Source organism: Solea senegalensis, linkage group LG17, assembly GCF_019176455.1.
Source record: "Solea senegalensis isolate Sse05_10M linkage group LG17, IFAPA_SoseM_1, whole genome shotgun sequence".
NCBI classification, from domain to species: Eukaryota; Metazoa; Chordata; class Actinopteri; order Pleuronectiformes; family Soleidae; genus Solea; species Solea senegalensis.
The window spans coordinates 16,924,588-16,941,881 of NC_058037.1; the positions used below are offsets into that span (position 1 = coordinate 16,924,588).

At 39.0% G+C, this 17,294-nt stretch overlaps 1 protein-coding gene across 1 annotated transcript in view; it reads right to left on the reverse strand.

The window, feature by feature from the left end:
• Window positions 1-2,323: 2,323 nt before the first annotated feature.
• The window catches only part of tbc1d32 (TBC1 domain family, member 32), a 74,193-nt gene continuing 59,222 nt past the window's right edge, over window positions 2,324-17,294 (reverse strand). Inside the window, exons 33-34 of the mRNA XM_044049709.1 lie at window positions 10,560-10,748; window positions 2,324-2,792 (exon numbers count right to left, since the gene is read on the reverse strand). Coding sequence (XP_043905644.1) covers window positions 2,673-2,792; window positions 10,560-10,748 — 309 coding nt within the window. The 3' untranslated portion in view covers window positions 2,324-2,672. The remainder of the gene's footprint in view (window positions 2,793-10,559; window positions 10,749-17,294) is intronic.

Below are 17,294 nucleotides of genomic sequence, written 5' to 3' on the forward strand. Positions count from 1 at the left end.
CTGAGATTTTAGTTGGAGATTAATGCATGTTTTCAGGGATTTTTTAAGTCTTTTTAACTTTAATCTACAGTTCGGCATTGTTCGGGTTTGATTCTAGTGTCAGACGTCGCACTCGTGACTCTTCCAGTGACGACACTCTCTGACCATGTGTCAAAATGTCCTCACAAAGACATCCATGCATGCATACACAATCATACCCACTTAGGTGGTCTTGTGTCTCCTCCTCTTCAGGTCTATCTAATGTGGATAAGTCAGTGGTTAACGTTACTGAGTCTGGCTTGGTCATCCAGCCTGGCACTAAAACCATGGTCCATGAGACCGTGTGTGGATTCTTGTCTCTGAAGCAGAACCAGCGTTTTCCAAGGTAACGAGACACTAATCACTAATCTTGAGAGTGATTGTGAGATTTAACGTGGGACCATCACATCGGATGAAGAACTGAGAGTCAAATTAACAGCAAATCTGATTAAGACAAGATGTAATCAACATAAATAGTTCAATTGATTCCTTGTAGTGTTATTTTAACTGCTAGACTGATTTACTATGTCTAATTATCACTTTAAGACGATGTGATGCAACAGTGTCTGTTTACATTCACGCTGCAAACAATCTGAAAAGCTCAGAGGTGAAAATCAGTCCCGTTTTGTTGAAATGGAACTTTGCATGTCTGGTCGTTCTTTATTTTCTTCTTTTTCTTGCCCTTTTGTGTGTCTCGTTTTATAAAAACTCACTGCTGACGCTCCGGCACACTGAAAACAAAAGAAATGGCAGAGCAAACGCCTTTACAACGACAGCAAACATCGAGAAATACAGTGCAAAGACATAAATACAAAGAGAGCAATATCGTTACCTCTCCCTTTGCTTCCTTCGACAACACTTTTCTCTGCTTCTTTTTCGCCAGCTCTGCCATGATGAGCGTCTAAAATGACGATATCCGCAAAACCTGACTCCTCCTGGCCCGTGACCCCAATCTTGCAAGGCTGGTTTTCCACTAAACGACGGTAGAGGGCAACCATCACGATGACTAAAAGTCCTGCAGTCTTTAGTGCTCCTCATCACCAAGTCCTGGGTTTAATTTCAACACCAGGTGATTTACAAAGAGCAGGGTGTTCATGCACTGCAGGAACAATGTGACCCTGAAGCCGTGGAAACAACAAATGTACTCCTGCTCCTATTCTTCTTCTTCTACTCCAGAAGTTACACCCATAAAAAGTTTGGTAACACTTTAGATTAGGGAACACATATTCACCATTAACTAGTTGCTTACTAACATGTATATAAGTAGCATACCAGACCTTTATTAGTAATTATTAAGCATGTATTAACACCTTAATCAGTAAAAATCTTAATTCATGTCGTAATAGAGGTAGAATAAGGTGTTAATATGCGCTTAATAATTACTAATAAAGGGCTAGTGTGCTGTTTATGCATGTTAGTGAGCACCTAGTTAATAGTGAATATGTGTTCCCTAATCTAAAGTGTTACCAAAAGCCTCCAGGAACAAGGTGGACACCTGGAATGTGAGTATTCAAGTCACGTGTGACGTGGGCGACTGGGACATGTCAAACATAAGACAAAAGAACCCATTTCTGAATAGAATAACTTATTAATTCAGTCACTTGGGTTTCATTTTATTATATACAGTCTATATACAGGTATAGTCAAGGCAACGCTGTACATTTTTTATAACTGTTCTTCAAATTGTGAAGTGTGTTTGTTAAGAAAGAAGGAAAGAAAGAAAGAAACAAACTAACATAGAAAGAAAGAATGGTGTGCACTCGGATCTTTAGCTGTGGATTAACTCACTGTACTCAGCAGCATTCGGGTGGTTTCTCTATGATTTACTGAACAATAAAAAGACTACAAAAAACTACCAGCGCTGGTGTTTCTCTCTAATGAAGAAACAAGTTGGTGCATTAATTAATGAAGGGACATAATCCTCCTGTCTTTGTTCGCGTGTGGAAACAAGCACAAAAGTCTCTCTGTGTTCTTTTTGTACAACTATGGCAACTGGAGAGAGAGAGGAACAAAGAGAGAAGTGTGGAATAAAAAGCTATTAACTTCACCAGATCCTCCAAATAACCCTCCAGATAATCACTGCTGGTTTTAGTTTAAAACAAAAAAAACCTTTGTACTGATAAATAAATAAGTGTTCAGCTCAGTAAAAGACTTAAAAAAGTCATTTTTGGACATAAAATGCTTCATATTATTGTTTATTTAAAGACACGTTGCTTTTATTCCTATTTTGATGTGTTTTTGGTTATTTTTATCACGTCTGAATAAATAAATGAAACCAAATAAAGAGTTCTGTGATGTAAAAACAGTGGTATAAATAAGACTTTTATTTTCTAGAGTTGTCATGTCTTTAAGGCTGTGCTATTTTTTTTATAGTTATTTGAAGAAATTGTACACATGATTGGTTTCCCTCAGCATTATCAAAGAATGAATAATTTTAGGTTTTCGTTCATGATCAGTATGACACTGTGGAAGACACACTCTACACGTACGGTGGTGTTTTGTGTCAGAAATTGAATGATTTTCTTATTATTTACAGGATTCCATGTCAGCAGATACTTACAGGTTCTTCTAAACCAAGAAGCAGGGACGTTAAGACAGATTAGACATTGACTAATTCCCATTTTTTTACAATTCACTCACAAAACAACATGGTCCTACCCTACAGGGTTTCGTATAGTTTTCATGTCTGTGAGAACAAGGTCTCTGTATTTTGTCTCCAGTCCCTCCATGAACTCCAGGTAACTGCCCACCCGAAAGCCCTGGATTGGCTCCTCCTGGTGAAGAGAAAAAATACCCAAAAAGGTCAACAATGAGGCAAAAGAAAAATTAACAACCTCATGTAAACACACACGGTATATGTTTACATGACATTAGAAAAATAACAAGTTATCGTGCGAGTCCGACTAAAATCAGACTTTTAAAAACCACATAAACATGTTCTGACAAAATTGAACTAAATCAAAAGTCAGATTGGGAGTCAAGCTACGACTGCATGTGTATGTTTAATTGGAGTTGGACTTAAGCTATCTAGCTATGCTAATGCACCTCAGTTCCCACACACAGTTACATCTCTGCTAATACCTGACAAAATAAGACAACAGCGCAAAAGTATTGGTGATATTCATGGTAGTAGACAGATTTCATACTCTATTAGCTTAAAGAGTTGAATATTGTAAAGTTAATGGACGGTAGGTTGACTCAGAATGGTGCTCGATATGCTAACAAGTAGCCACAAGCTAATCCAACAACCGCCTGGACTTTTCAAATGCATGTTAACATGTTAGTCTGACAGAAATTGTACTAAATTGAATTTCAGATTCAGAGTCAAACTATGACTGCATGTAAATGTTTAATTAGACCAGAGTCAGACTCAAGCTAGCTGGCTGTGCTAATGCACCACTGTTCCCTCCCACAGCGACAGCGCAGCTAATATGTGGAAGTAATAGAAGAAAACTAAGACAACAGAGACAAAAACATGGTGATATTCAGGGTAGAAGACAGATTTTATACTTTTCCGGCTTAAATTGAATATTGTAAAGACTCAGAATTGTGCTTCACATGCTAACAACTAGCCACAACCGAACCAGGAACTGCCTTATACCAACAAGCTGAAAGGAGGCTTGTATCGACAGGTGGCGTAGCAGAGGTGAACACACTTCATTTAACAAATTGATTCCCCGCTAATGCTTGTAAACTGGGACAACAAGTGAACGGCTCCAACTGTCGCTCCACTTAAATGTGCAGGGAAACTAAGTTATAGTCAGAGTTTTGGGAATCGAAGCAGATGGCTTGATTCATTAACATTCATTTAGGGGGCGCCGCGAGAACCATTCGCTGCAGCCCTTTCATTAAATTATTTTGCATTCAAAGTCAAAGAAAATTAAATTATATCTCAGGGAATCGAATGCTGCAACAAACAACATCCTTAGCATTCAGATAATGAAGTTTCACGTGGCTGGAATAGCCAAACAAGCCAGATTGCATACATTTATTTATCATTTAGCTGTTGCCAACTGCTTAAGAGACGCGTATCAGACCAGAGAATACTTTATTTGGCTAATTTGTTCAGTTAGAATTTTATCTGCATCTGTCATGACAACATAGTGTGACCTCGTGGTCCTCAGTGGGCAAACACTGCAACAGAGAAAGCCTTAAAAAAAAACCAAAAAAACTCTGTAAACAGTGTTTAATGACTTGTGCAGCTTATCGGCACTCTCCTAATTTTCTCCCATCACTCTGCAGAATGTGTTTTCAGAGAATCTAATTTCAGCAGGTAAATAATGCTGACAGGGACGTGATGCGGCCAGAACACTGTCAATACTTTTGAGCACAAATGAAAACGCACACTGTCATTTTCTGCCTCTCAATCAGACCGAGAGCCTTGCAGAGCTGGTGGTCCGGCTAAAGTCTTATCTTAAAATACTGACATGTTTCATTTATATAAATTATTCAAATTCAAAAAAATTGAGCTGCTCCCACCTCAGCCACGTTAAACGGATAGGTAGCCCGAGACTCAAAGGCTAATTTTAGCCACGTAACAAAGGGCTCATGCTATAAATTCTACACCCACTTAACTATCTAAACTATATAATATCTTAAGGCATTAGTTTTTCACTATATATCATTGTTAGACAGCCTTTTTTTTGGATTGGAAACTTAAGTTTGTAAACCACACACCTTTTCCACACCAAACTCCATGGAAAAAAATCACTGATTCTAGCTCATGCAATACAGGAGCCTGTGGTCTACTGCTGCCTTGTTTGGTAAATTTGTGTCACTTACTTAAATCCGAACAAAGGTTTTCAAATGCTGAAATCACAGAATAACACAGTGGAACTTAGTGCCGGAGGCAGCAATGGATCAACAACTCCTGTTAGCTGTGATTTTAAATTGCTGATTTTTTTGTATGCACTTTGGTGCGGGGCGAAACAAACATCAGTTTCCAGTCACAAAAGGCTGTTATTGATGAAAAAAGCTGGCAAACATATTATTTAGACATTGTAGACTTAAACTGGCAGGTATACTATGAGATGAAACTCAGATGAGGGAGTGAGGGAAACCACCGTTTTCATCCAGACCCACTTCTTCTGCACTGCTTTAACGTTATAAAGTTTGAATTCTCTTCAACGACTGGAACAAATATCTCGGTTATGTCAATGGGCAGATGTAAAGTTTAATTAGAGCGATTTCATCTGAATCATTTCACAGGAGGAGGGTTCACGGAGAGGCAATAGATTAAGAGACAATGAAGCGCTGTATTTTAGATTTCATTATTTCATGGGAGCGAGCGGAGCTACTGCAGCGCGAGGATCGCTCAGACGGGAGTACGTAATGTCAGGAAGAAATGAGTTTTCTGTCGGAAGGAGACGACTCCAGCTCTCTCGATTACTCCACTCAACAAAGCAGTAGCACATAAAACACACTTTATAAGATCAAAATCACCTCTAAACACCATTTTAATTTCATTTTATGGCATTATAAACGATAAAGTAGAACTTGTTTGATCTAGTGAAGTTAATAAAGTGTGGGTTTATTGTCGGTAGCAACAGGGACATAACTTTAAAGCTATTAAACCTATATTTTGTTAGTGTCCAATGTTGGGCAATATATAGGCACCATTTTTCTCTTGCAGAGCCCAATGTTCTTCTAAATGTCAGACTCTTTCCTACAGTGAGGAGTGAATTAACCCTGAAGAATAATCAAAAGTAAAGTTGCTTTGCTTGTTTATTTCCAGTTCCAGGAAAACGGCTGCTGACACTATTGAAACTGTAGAGCGGAATAAAGATCGGCGATATAAAGTTTAAAAAAGAACTTGAGAGGGTATTTTTAGTGTCTTATCTTCTCTGGGAGAATTAAGAGAGTGTGGAAAGATAAGACACAGGGACACGAGTCTGGAGGAATTAGGACAAGGCACCGATTTCCTGGATGTCCTCTTTTCAATTCAAGGTCCTGTTTTGATTCCATTTCCAATTTGATATTGATTGATTTGAAGATATTGAAATTGGTCACTTCAATACCAATTCTCCTTGGTTATGAAATACATTTTTGATCTATCTAACCTGGTGCATCTTTAAAAGTATTAAGGTTAACACAAAACCGTCATGTAAATGAATCATACTTCCTGTTGCCAGCAGGTGGCGCAATGAGTGGCTCTGCAGGTTATCATCGTGGACTGATTGGCTCTTTAAAAGACGAATAGTGACGGAGTGGAAACCTGCTGCGTGGCTAGTGGGAACACAAAATGTGATTCCATGCAAAATTCTTCGGATTAATTTAAAACTTCACGAGATTGCAAGTTTGGTGAGTTTTTTGTGCATAGAAAGACCCGTATGAGGGCACTAAAACAGTATGTGGAGGAAAAATTATGATGAAAAAGAATAATCAGAGCAGATAAAATACATAAAACCTTCGCACCAATCAAAAATGTACTCTAAAGTAGTTAATTGTAAATGATATAATGATATGTAATTACTTACTACTACCACTTAGTACTGTTCTAGTCTTAATGACCACTATAAAGCTGCTTTTACACTACAGTTTTTCTTCAATCACTCATTCATACAGCACATATTCTATCACACACTGCCAGGAGCAACCAGGGATTGAAGACTAAAGTGTCTTGCCCAAGGACTCTAGTGGGGATCGAACCCCACACCCTTCAAAAGGCGACTTGCTCTACCACTGAGCTACCACACGATTCTACATTTGTAGATTTGATAACACAAATTCAAACCTTACAAAATAGTCGTTTGAGTGCAAAATACACAGTCTAGAAGCTCAACAGACTGTTTGAAGTAGTCACCAAGTTGTCCAGTAGGTGCACAGTAAGCGCAGCATCCATGCCTTCTTTGCTTAATAGCTCATTAGAAGAGGAACGTACTGTATTTCCAGTTTTACACCTTAGATGTTAAAGTAACGCACAAATCACTAGACTCACGGTCACGCAAGACTCTGACAGTCAAATCTCGTGAGATTACAGGAAATGGAAACAGATTGATCCAAGCATTTCGTGAACTGACATTACACTTTTCAGAAATGAAGCTGACACAATTTCCTGATACATCAACCACTAACTGTGAGGAGATCATTAGGTAAGCTAATTAATCCATTTGTCACCAAAGGCTGTTTTCCTCAGCTTGTCCTCACATGATGAATGCAAGGTATTAATATTCACAGTAAGGAAGGAGGCTTGTTTATTTCATATATTGTTAATATCATTTCTGTTTATTTTTTTTTTTTAAAAGAGGACAGAGTACGGCTCAAACCTGAGTGTCATTATTTGATGAATCGATTTATGCCGTAGCTTCAAGCTAATTTGCATTTGTATCCCTCGGTCTGTCAGAGCAGAGAGAAACAACAAAATAAACAATTTCACAGAGGGTGAATTAAATTAATGGGATTAATAATAAGGTTTACACCTAGTTCTTCATGAAATGATGGGATTGAGAGTCCATGTCTTCAAAGCTTTGACCACTGCCTTTGCTGTTATTGTTGATATTACATCTTATCTTCAAATATCTCACCAAATCTTCCAACTACATCCTAAAATTCAAAGTATTTTACTCTCTAATGCCAAACTGCACTGTGTGCAGCAGAATTTGAGAACTTCCAAATATCACATCCCGCTTAGGCATTTGATAGGTAGCCGCTTTTCCACTACAAGGTGGCCTAGGTACGGCAAGGCACGGCTCTACACGGTTTGGTTGGTTTTCCATTACTATAGTACCACAACATCGGCCGCTATATACCGCTACACCAGACGCCGCTGTTAACTATTGAGATTTTAGACAAGTTTTCAGTTTTTTCAGTTTTCTTTACGTCTTTACAGTTCGGCATTGTTTGGTTTGATTCTTGTGTCGGACTTCGCGCTCACTCTCTGACCAATCAGTGTCTGGTAGTCTGACGACATCACGCATAGTATCGACTCTGTCAGAGCAGGTATCGCTAATGGAAAAGCAAAGAAATCGTGCCGTGGCGAGGTGAGCCGGAACCATGTAGTGGAAAAGCAGCATTAGCCTCATGAGCTTGAGTTCCAACTACAAATGGACAAATAAAAAAGTTTTAATCCTGGTTTCTAGTTTCATGTCACCTCTTATACGACCTCCCTTTTCTCCTCTCACAGTTCTGGCTTCACTTCACCAGACTCTCAACAAGTCCTTTTGCCTTTTCAAATTTTAATTTAGATGAAATATAGATAAACCCACGAGTGAGACAGGGGATACAGTACGTGTGTGTGTGTGTGTGTGTGTGAGGGTGTAAAGTGTGTGAATGCTTAGAAGAATCCTTCCAATACCACATGAGTCTGAGTTAAAAAACGCTTCACATTGTGAGACGGAGGAGAAGAAGACGAGAGATTAGGTGTGTCTTCAACATTTACCCGTTCAGCTCAGGGCAAGCATTGTGCAAAGTTTCCTTCCTCACACACACACACACACACACACACACACACAGAAACACACACACACACTCAGTCTCAAAGCTGAGTCTCGCAGCAATATCTGATGCTACGGCTCATTAGAAGAATTTCCTCAGATGACGCCTCCATCACTGATCTTTTATTCGCAAAAAAACTGTCAGTGGTGACTCGTGGCGATGTTAACAACCAGAACTATCAGGCTGAGACGAGACGGACTGAAATGCTTTAATGAGTGACGACAGCGAGGGCTCGGTGTCAAGTCACGACTCTGTAACATCTCTGCTGTTTTATTGTCGCTCTGGTTTTTAGTAAAAGTTAACATCGCTCTCTGTGACTTCAGGCCTGTTTACCAAAACCTTTGGGGGCTAAAACAAAAAAAGAAAAAGAAAGGGCTTCTACTTTTCCAATATTGTTTTGGGCAAACGAAACCTTAGTGGGAGATTTTCACAGACACATTTCTGCAAGTTGATTTTTTATTCATCGTGGACGTGAATCATGGATGACTGCCGGATTTAAAAGTTTTATAGCAGTAAAATGGGGAAAGTCATCCGACGTGTCGATGTTTTAGCCCAAATACAGAAAGATATTTAATGAGGGGCCATCCTGAGTCAGCATATAAGTAATACAGCACTGTGCAAAAGTTTTAGGCACCACCAGCTCTGTTGTTTTTTCTGTCTGTCAAATTCTGTGATCATTGGAATTTGGAATGAAGTGATGCGACTTAAAGCTGTTCTTATATATTAGTGAGCTGTCAATGAGTTTAACTCATGCGACACGTGTATGTAATGCTCAAGCATATCTTGAATAAACCTGGTGTAATAGATGAAATAGTAGGACAAACACAGGATTTACCAGTAACATTAAGTAAGGTTCCACTCCAGTATTAACAGAGCTGTGTTATTGTTCAAGTGTAAGGGTAGATCACGCTAAACACTTGACACCTGCACAGGATGTTTTATGCATACATATTTTCTGGATGTGTTCCAGTAAAGTGAAATTGAAATAATTATCCTCTATTGTTGTTATAACATTGCTAAAACAACAACTCTAATGGTGGCCTAAAACCTTTGCACAGTACTGTATATATATGTGTATATGTGGGTATATATATATATACATATATATGTATATATGTATATATATATATATATATAGTCAGCATATAATATCACATATCTCAGCTGTTCTTGCTGTGCACAGTGTGTGATTTTGTGCTGCTGATAAGTTTTAATAAAAAGGTGGCAACATCGTGACAACATCACAACATCACTTTCAAAAAATCGGATTAAATCTCACAACGCTAACATGAATGATTTCTTATTAATATTCAGATTAACACCTTTAAAAGGTTTAAAGAGGATGATGCCCAAAGAAGAAAATGTAAATACCATAATCAAGGCAGGCACTTTAAGCAAATATGGTATTCAACAGTCACTCTGGATTATCTGAGTTGCATTCAATGATCCTCGTAATTTGAATCATTTTGAAGGGCCCAAATTTTTTTAAATTTAGAGGAGAGGCTACAAGATGCATTTGGTGACCCTCATAAATTTGAATCCCTTCTGAAGGGTCCACACAGTGTGTTCTGAGATGCATTCAATAACCGTCGTAAATTTCATCACTTCAGTGGGCTCCACGGTGTGATAAGCTTAGAGGAGGAGTTCTGAGATGAATTGAATGACCCTCATACATTTGAATGACTTCTGAAGGGTCCACAGTGTTTTAAACTTAGAGGAGAGGCTACAAGATGCATTCAATGACCTTGAAAAACATTGAGTTCAAGTATGATATGTTGATATTTGACGAATGTGATATTATTTATAATCAATTCTTGTTCATAAATCAGAGTTACGATATTGTATATGGACGGAATTCAAATGAACTGAGGACAGAACAAGAGGTAAACAATGCAACATTACAAAATGCTAACTTGGTCGTTGAATTAAAAATATGTCAATGCTTTGGCAGGTTTTTTCCCTCTGCATTTACAGCTGGACATGTTTAAATATTGCATGTCATTTTTGAGATCCAACTGTCAAAAGTTCATTGGAAACCCAAGTTTTTGACAGGATGTCAACATGGATAAAAATCTACTGCTGCTACTGCTGTTGGTGCTGTGTCTCACCTTGAGGAAAACCTGCAGCTCCTGGGACTGCGTGCGCTGCAGGATCTCACGCTGCAGGTGTTTGAAAATGGCCACGCACATGTAAACCTGGTAGTCGGCGCCCATCACCACACAGGTGGACACGTAGTGGCAGATTTCAGTCCAGTCCAGGTAGTTCCAGAAACACTGAGTCAGCCAGTGGAGGCACATCTGTGGAGGAGGAGGAGGAGGAGAAGATGAAGATGTCACTGAGAATGAACCTGTCATCTGTCACCTGTCAATGTTCACTACATCCCAGAGAAGTGGAAAAAAAGAAAATTCAGGCGTCTCAAACTCAGAAGACCTGGGGGTCACAGAGTGGACAAGTGAGGTACATTTTTCATCAAATGTTCAGTAAAAGTGGGCGATACGAGCTTAAAAATATGTATTATAATATATAATATTCTATTAGGACATCGCAATAACAAAATACGTGACGATACCTCTCAGAATTTCAAAATAAAAGCACTTGTGTTGATATGAAACGACATATCGAATTTATGATGAAAAATTAATCTGTTAAATATAGAAAATAACTCATTAGCACGAAACCAATTGGATCCAAAGTCAGTGATTTCCAATGAGTGAGCCGCAGCCCCCTGGTGGTCGAGGACAGTACTGCAGGTGGGGCTGTGAAAGGTAATTAAATATAAATAAATATATGTTTTTGATTTGCTGATTTGTAATCCATGGCGTTTAAATAAGGTGTGAATTAATCAAGCATAACATTCGACTACTAAAGCAAGTAAATAACAATAATTTGACAACTTAATTAAGAAATAATACTAATGTGCTTTACTATTTTTTTCAGGTTTTTTGTGAAACTGTACATTTGTAAATTCATGGATAACAATAATAGTTATATTTTAACATTAAAAATATCATTTCTGTTTAAGAGCTACTACATACTGGTGTATCATCCATTACAGAAACATTAAAATGATTTTGATAATTATATATTTATATAGATTGACATTTTATGTGTAAGTATACAGTGTCAGCTGGTCAATACACAGGCCTAACATTTCAGTATTTGGTTAATTCGTGAGTTGTTATTCATGTTGATGGATAATTATGCACTTGTGAAGCCAAACCTTTTAAATATTACATGGAGCCCAGCTATTGAAAGATAGTTTAGAAATAAAGTGAAGTGGACAGATTATTGTATCCCTATGTTCACATGAAAACAATAATATCAATGGAAATTATTAATCCTAGTCTAGGGTCATGATTTAAGATTTGGGTGAGGACTTCCAGAAGTTTCTCAAGTATGGGAATGGCTGCCATAAGTTTAATATATTTTAAAGTCCTTTTGTCGAACATATATACTGTATCCGTGAAGCTCATTCAGACAAAGTAACAGCTGCTCTCGAGGTTTTTGTTAAAAAAAAAAACAACTTTCCGTCATCAGTCACTGAAAACGTCTATGTATAATCAGCGCCGCAGCACAGCTGTGCGTTCACGAGACGACTGCATCTGTGGCACAGCCACTCTGCGTTTGACGTTTGCTCGGGAAAAACAAATGAAAAGCGCCATTAAAAATGAATTTTTAATTCATTTAATTGCGCTGGCAATCGATGTGGGAATTTGTTTATCCAGTCATGAGTGGATTTCACGCTCCGGAGACTCGGAGTCGGAAGAGCAGCAGAAGTCTGAGCTGGGGCGTGTGTGTGTGTGTGTGTGTGTATGTGTGTAGATACAGCAGTGCGTAAAACGCTCCTGATACAAACTCAAAGGAGCAGCAGTGGATGATGGTGATGATGACGATGATGAAGCCAGATGCTGATTTTTTAAATGGTATATTCCATCGAGGAACAATTAGATTTCGGGGGTTTTAAAGAAACATTCCCGCCTCATTAGGACTGTGCTGTTCACAAGGAAAAACCTCTGCGCTTCAGTTCATGGACAGTTTTACTGCACGTTAAAAGATGATGGTTTTCTCACGAACCTGCCAAATTAACGACAGTTTATTAGCGGATGCGACAGCTGGACAGTGTCACAAAAAAGATTCTTTTCTGGCAACACGTTTTAAGTGGTAATGATATCTCACAGCAGTCCTGAAAATTGGCATGGGCTTAAGGGACGACGAGGCGAGCAGATGCATCCTAATGTTTATCTGTGCAGCTGATTACTACGTTAAAATATGTGATATTAGCAGTGTTGTGTAAAGTGGTGAACATATCACTCCACAGGAAAGTAAGACACTAATCACCTTATCAAATTTTCAATGATTAAAATAGTTGATAAGTGTTTACAAATGAGGTTTAAAATTCTTCAGTATATGCTTTAATGGGGACCAAAGTCCAAAATGGCCAGTCCGCCCCAGTCCAAGAGTTTGCATGTTCTTGGGTTTTCTACTACAGTCGTAAATTTGATCACTTCTGAAGGTTCCACAGTATGTTGGACTTAGAGGAGAAGCTACAAGATGCATTCAATGATCCTCATAAATTTTTGTGGCAATTGCTGCATGACATATTTTATTTGTCCTTAGCTCATTAGAAAAGACATAAATATGAAACTGTTGCTCCAGAGATTAATAAAGTTGTCTGAATGGGAACCTGATAAAACATTCAGTTCAAGTTATGAATCTTTTGAACATAATCATCAACACTTTCCACCTCGGGGGGACCAACTCCCCCCCCCCCTTCTTCGCAGCTGGACAAATGATTGTCCTTGGGATCTTAGACAAAGTCAGTCTTTGCAATTTGTCTTTGGTGAGACAGAGATCTTGGAATTTCGCAGGCATCACGTAAAATTTGCACTCCCTTGCTTAACGTTACTCGCTTGTTGAGAGTAATTACGACTTGTTTGTCCTGCGTAGGCCTAGTCTATGTACATCAAGCAGCGCAGGGCGTGAAACAGTAGGTGGCATCGTAACAACCAAGGGAGACATCTACCTAAATATCAACTTCTTTCTTACACTAAATTCAAGCACTTTCAATGACCCATGTCTATTTTGGGCAATTTTCACCCACAGGAACCAGGTTAGACACCCATAAAAGAGGACCGGAGATAAACTGTTTTTAGTCTTTAGGCCATAATTCATTTCTCCACAGTTCTCAGCCACTATTTTGGGACAAACATGTCAATAATGTGTGAAGAGAATTTGAAGACTCTTATTTCAGTGTTCCCCTGTATCTCGTATATAAGGACAAAGCCTATAAAAAAGTGTTTGGCCCTAAGATGTGTATAAATCTTCATGACACTCCATGAAATAGCTCTCAAGATAATTCAGTTGTGGACCACAGTGTTTAAAGATTACACTGCTGAAAACGGCGTTTGTTGACTGCGTCACGGTCAGTAGAATCTACTTTGGTCGACACCGACAGAGCTTTGCTGTACTGACTGAGCGCCACGTCCCTCTCACACACGCACTTTTCCAAGAACACTCAACAAAGGGACAACAAACAGCGCGACACACTGCGTCTTAACTAATTGTCGTGGAAACAATTAGCCGCTGTGTTCACTAATGACACACGCCTGCTCAAAAACATACAAACGAGCAGCCATTTAGGCGCCATAAACAGATTAATTACCAACATCCTAATTGGTGTGTGTTGGAATTGAAGCCAGCGAGCGCCTGGATCCATGCTGACATTTTGTTTTTTTCAGACCCTCGGGGCGAGGGGAAAGTAGACACAATGTACCATACTTTGTGTGACTGAAAATGGCCCTGAGGTAAAGAAAGAAAATGTATTTTCCTCTGTTGTTGCTGCTGTTGCTGCTCCTGTGAGCAAAACTCAGTAGCCAAAGGTGAGCGGGACTTTCTTCACCTTATTTTCATCCCCGCCACAAACAGGCTATCAGATTTATTATTAATGTGAGCAGGTCAGGATAAGGGCAGCCCTGGAAGCTGCCCGTGTTTGTGTGCGTAAGTAGAGATAATTCACTGTTCTACATCAGTTTTTGATGTCAAATGTGAATCATCACCAAGTGTTGACAAAATGACAAAACCAACAAAAATTGGGCTTGGTCTGTTTCTGTTAAGCTTTCACCTAAACAAGTGGTTCTCAAACTGAGATTACGGGCTGCGTAAACAGCAAAATTGCTTGTCAGACACGTCCTATTGCACCTGCTTTATCCTCCACAAGAGGGTCGCAAGGGGGGGCGCTGGTGCCAATCCCAGCTGACAAAAGGCGGGGTCGCCAGTCCATCACAGAGACACATTTTCTTACAAACTCTGGCAAAAACATTCCTCAGCTCCACTCCGATTACCCTGGTATACAGTCAAACAGTATTTCTAATTTTCCACCAAGGACCACCAGAGGAAGCTAGCGTACCTCTGGTGGAACACGTGCCACAGTTTGAGAACCTGGGTTGGATCACTTTTTTTGAAATTTAGTTTCATATTCAAAAAGTATTTTTTTTTATATAATGTTTATTCCTGTACACTTTTGGCACAAGAAAAGAAAAGCCACCAGTAATTTGAAGTTCATATATTCCTTTGAATTTGGGGAGATGGAGCGAGAAATAAGGTGACTATTATTATTATTATTTTTCTTCGATCACATACCCCTGGTATATACAGTAGAACAGTATTTCTGATTTTCCAGCAAGTGCCACCAGAGGAAGCTTGCGTACCACAATTTGAGAACCATGGACCTAGGCTATAGCCTAGGTTTAGGTGATTTTACGTACTATTGCTTTACTTTCTTAGTAATAACATAGTCAAATGTTTCATTTGCTTGTGTATTCTTTAATTCCTTAAATATTCAGATCTAGTGATCAATTTGACGGCTAATTTGATTAGAAAATTAGTATTTTTGTTTTATTGTCATATGTCATATTATGATCATAACTTGTCATTTGGTTGTTGTTGTTTAAGGAGCATCAGAGACAACTCTGAGCCTGTTCAGGGCCATAGCTCCGGCTGTGATTGGCCAATCTGGGTGATTGACAGCTCGTTGTAATCATCAAAGCCAATAGGATCAGGCCGCGGTGTCTCCCAAGGCACGTGGCTCCTTCTGTTCGCTCGTCAGAAAGGCGCAAATGCGTATGATGTAGTTTGACGGACATTCGCCCTTCTCCAATCAAAACAAGCTAATGGCCGTTTGGAATGACCAATCGGATCGGGAAGAGCCCCCAAAGCATGCTGGGAAGTCCAATTCTCCGTGGCTTTGTTCCAGTGAAAACAGCTTGTTTTGCTCAACCTCAAAGGTAAGACAACATTTCTGGTTGTATTTCTTGACAGTGAGTTGTTGTTTTGATCTCGTTGCATCCGTTTGGTGAACATAGGAATGTTTTTTTATGAGCTTTTAGCCGAGTTTCTGAGCTTTCTGTGGGTATGCAGCACGTCAATATTGATCAAAGATAAATGTGCCTTTGATTATGCATATTTTTGAGGATGCATATTTTTGCACCCGGTACCAGGGGCTACCGGGAAGAATGTCATTAATTGTAGACCACGCCCACTGCATTTATCCACCCCTTTTCCCACTTCTTGCCATTATTCAGAATCAGGCATTGGGGCGGAGTTATCTTCAGATTAATTTAACTCTATATGAATTGCTGTATGAAATATCTACTTTTTTACTTTTTTGCAAGGCTGAAGAAAAAAGCTCCACAAACCTTTGTGTGTTTCCCTGACCCTGAATATCAGGATTTCTTATTTATGACACAGCCTGCACAGCTCAGGTTTTTTTCCCTCCCGTGACCTAAGCTTATTTATCCTTCCCGTCACACACACTCCTGTTTTCTCCGGATTGTGACAGAAGCTCACACGTCTGCTGCATGACTGTCGGAGCGTTTTTACCGCTGCCAGTTTGTCAGACTCTCAAAGCTCAAACTTTAAGAATAGACGTTTGAAGGAGCAGGTGACCGTAAAGAGACGAGCTGTTATGTTAACTTGGGACAAAAAGGGGGTGGGGGGGGGAGACGGCAGGGTTCAGATCTTTAATGCAAATATGGCGACAAAGTGTGTGAGCTGCAGCTGTCAAACGCCGCCGACACACAGCAAAGCGGAATAAATCGTAAGAGGATTCAAAGCCTTTTATTCCTCGACGTCAGTGTGAAAGGAGTCGAGTGAAAAGGAGCAGAAATCTAAACGCTTAAAACGTCAAAGCGGGATAAAAAAGGGAGAAGTCACAGCCTTTTATCCTCTCAACTGATGTCATTTATTAAATATTAAAACATTAGATGAGACTTTATATAGATTATCATATACATTTAGTTTGTCTCCATATTTTAACCCAGTTAACACCAGGAGTCCTCAGTGGACTGATTTTTCTTTTCATATAAATGGATTTAACAGATGATTTATAACATTGTAAAGATATTATTTCTTCTTTTAAAGACTGTAGCACAAGAACAACGATGATGGAAAACAATGCAACGTTTCTTTTTAAGTTGTCTTTCTTGATTTCTGTTTTGTCTTGTTTCATTTTTGAAAAACAAAATGAAATAGGTTATTCATGTCACCATCATTACTGAGTCCCAGTGAGGTATGGACGTCTTAAGACAGGATTAATAGTAATATACTAATGATAATTAGGAGATTGCACAAGGATAAATACTTGTTTTTGGTAAATATAAGCCTCCTTAAGTTGGTCTTTGGTGTGTTTAATACGTTTAATCTCGAAATCTAAAAAGATAAAATCTATGTGTGTGATTTATTTTAAACAGGGACAAAATTAAATGCAAACGTCTACTCGTGTAACCAGTGTTGCTCTTTGTATTTGTGGTGGAAAAAGACAAAAATATCCCAAAGGTTTTTAAAAT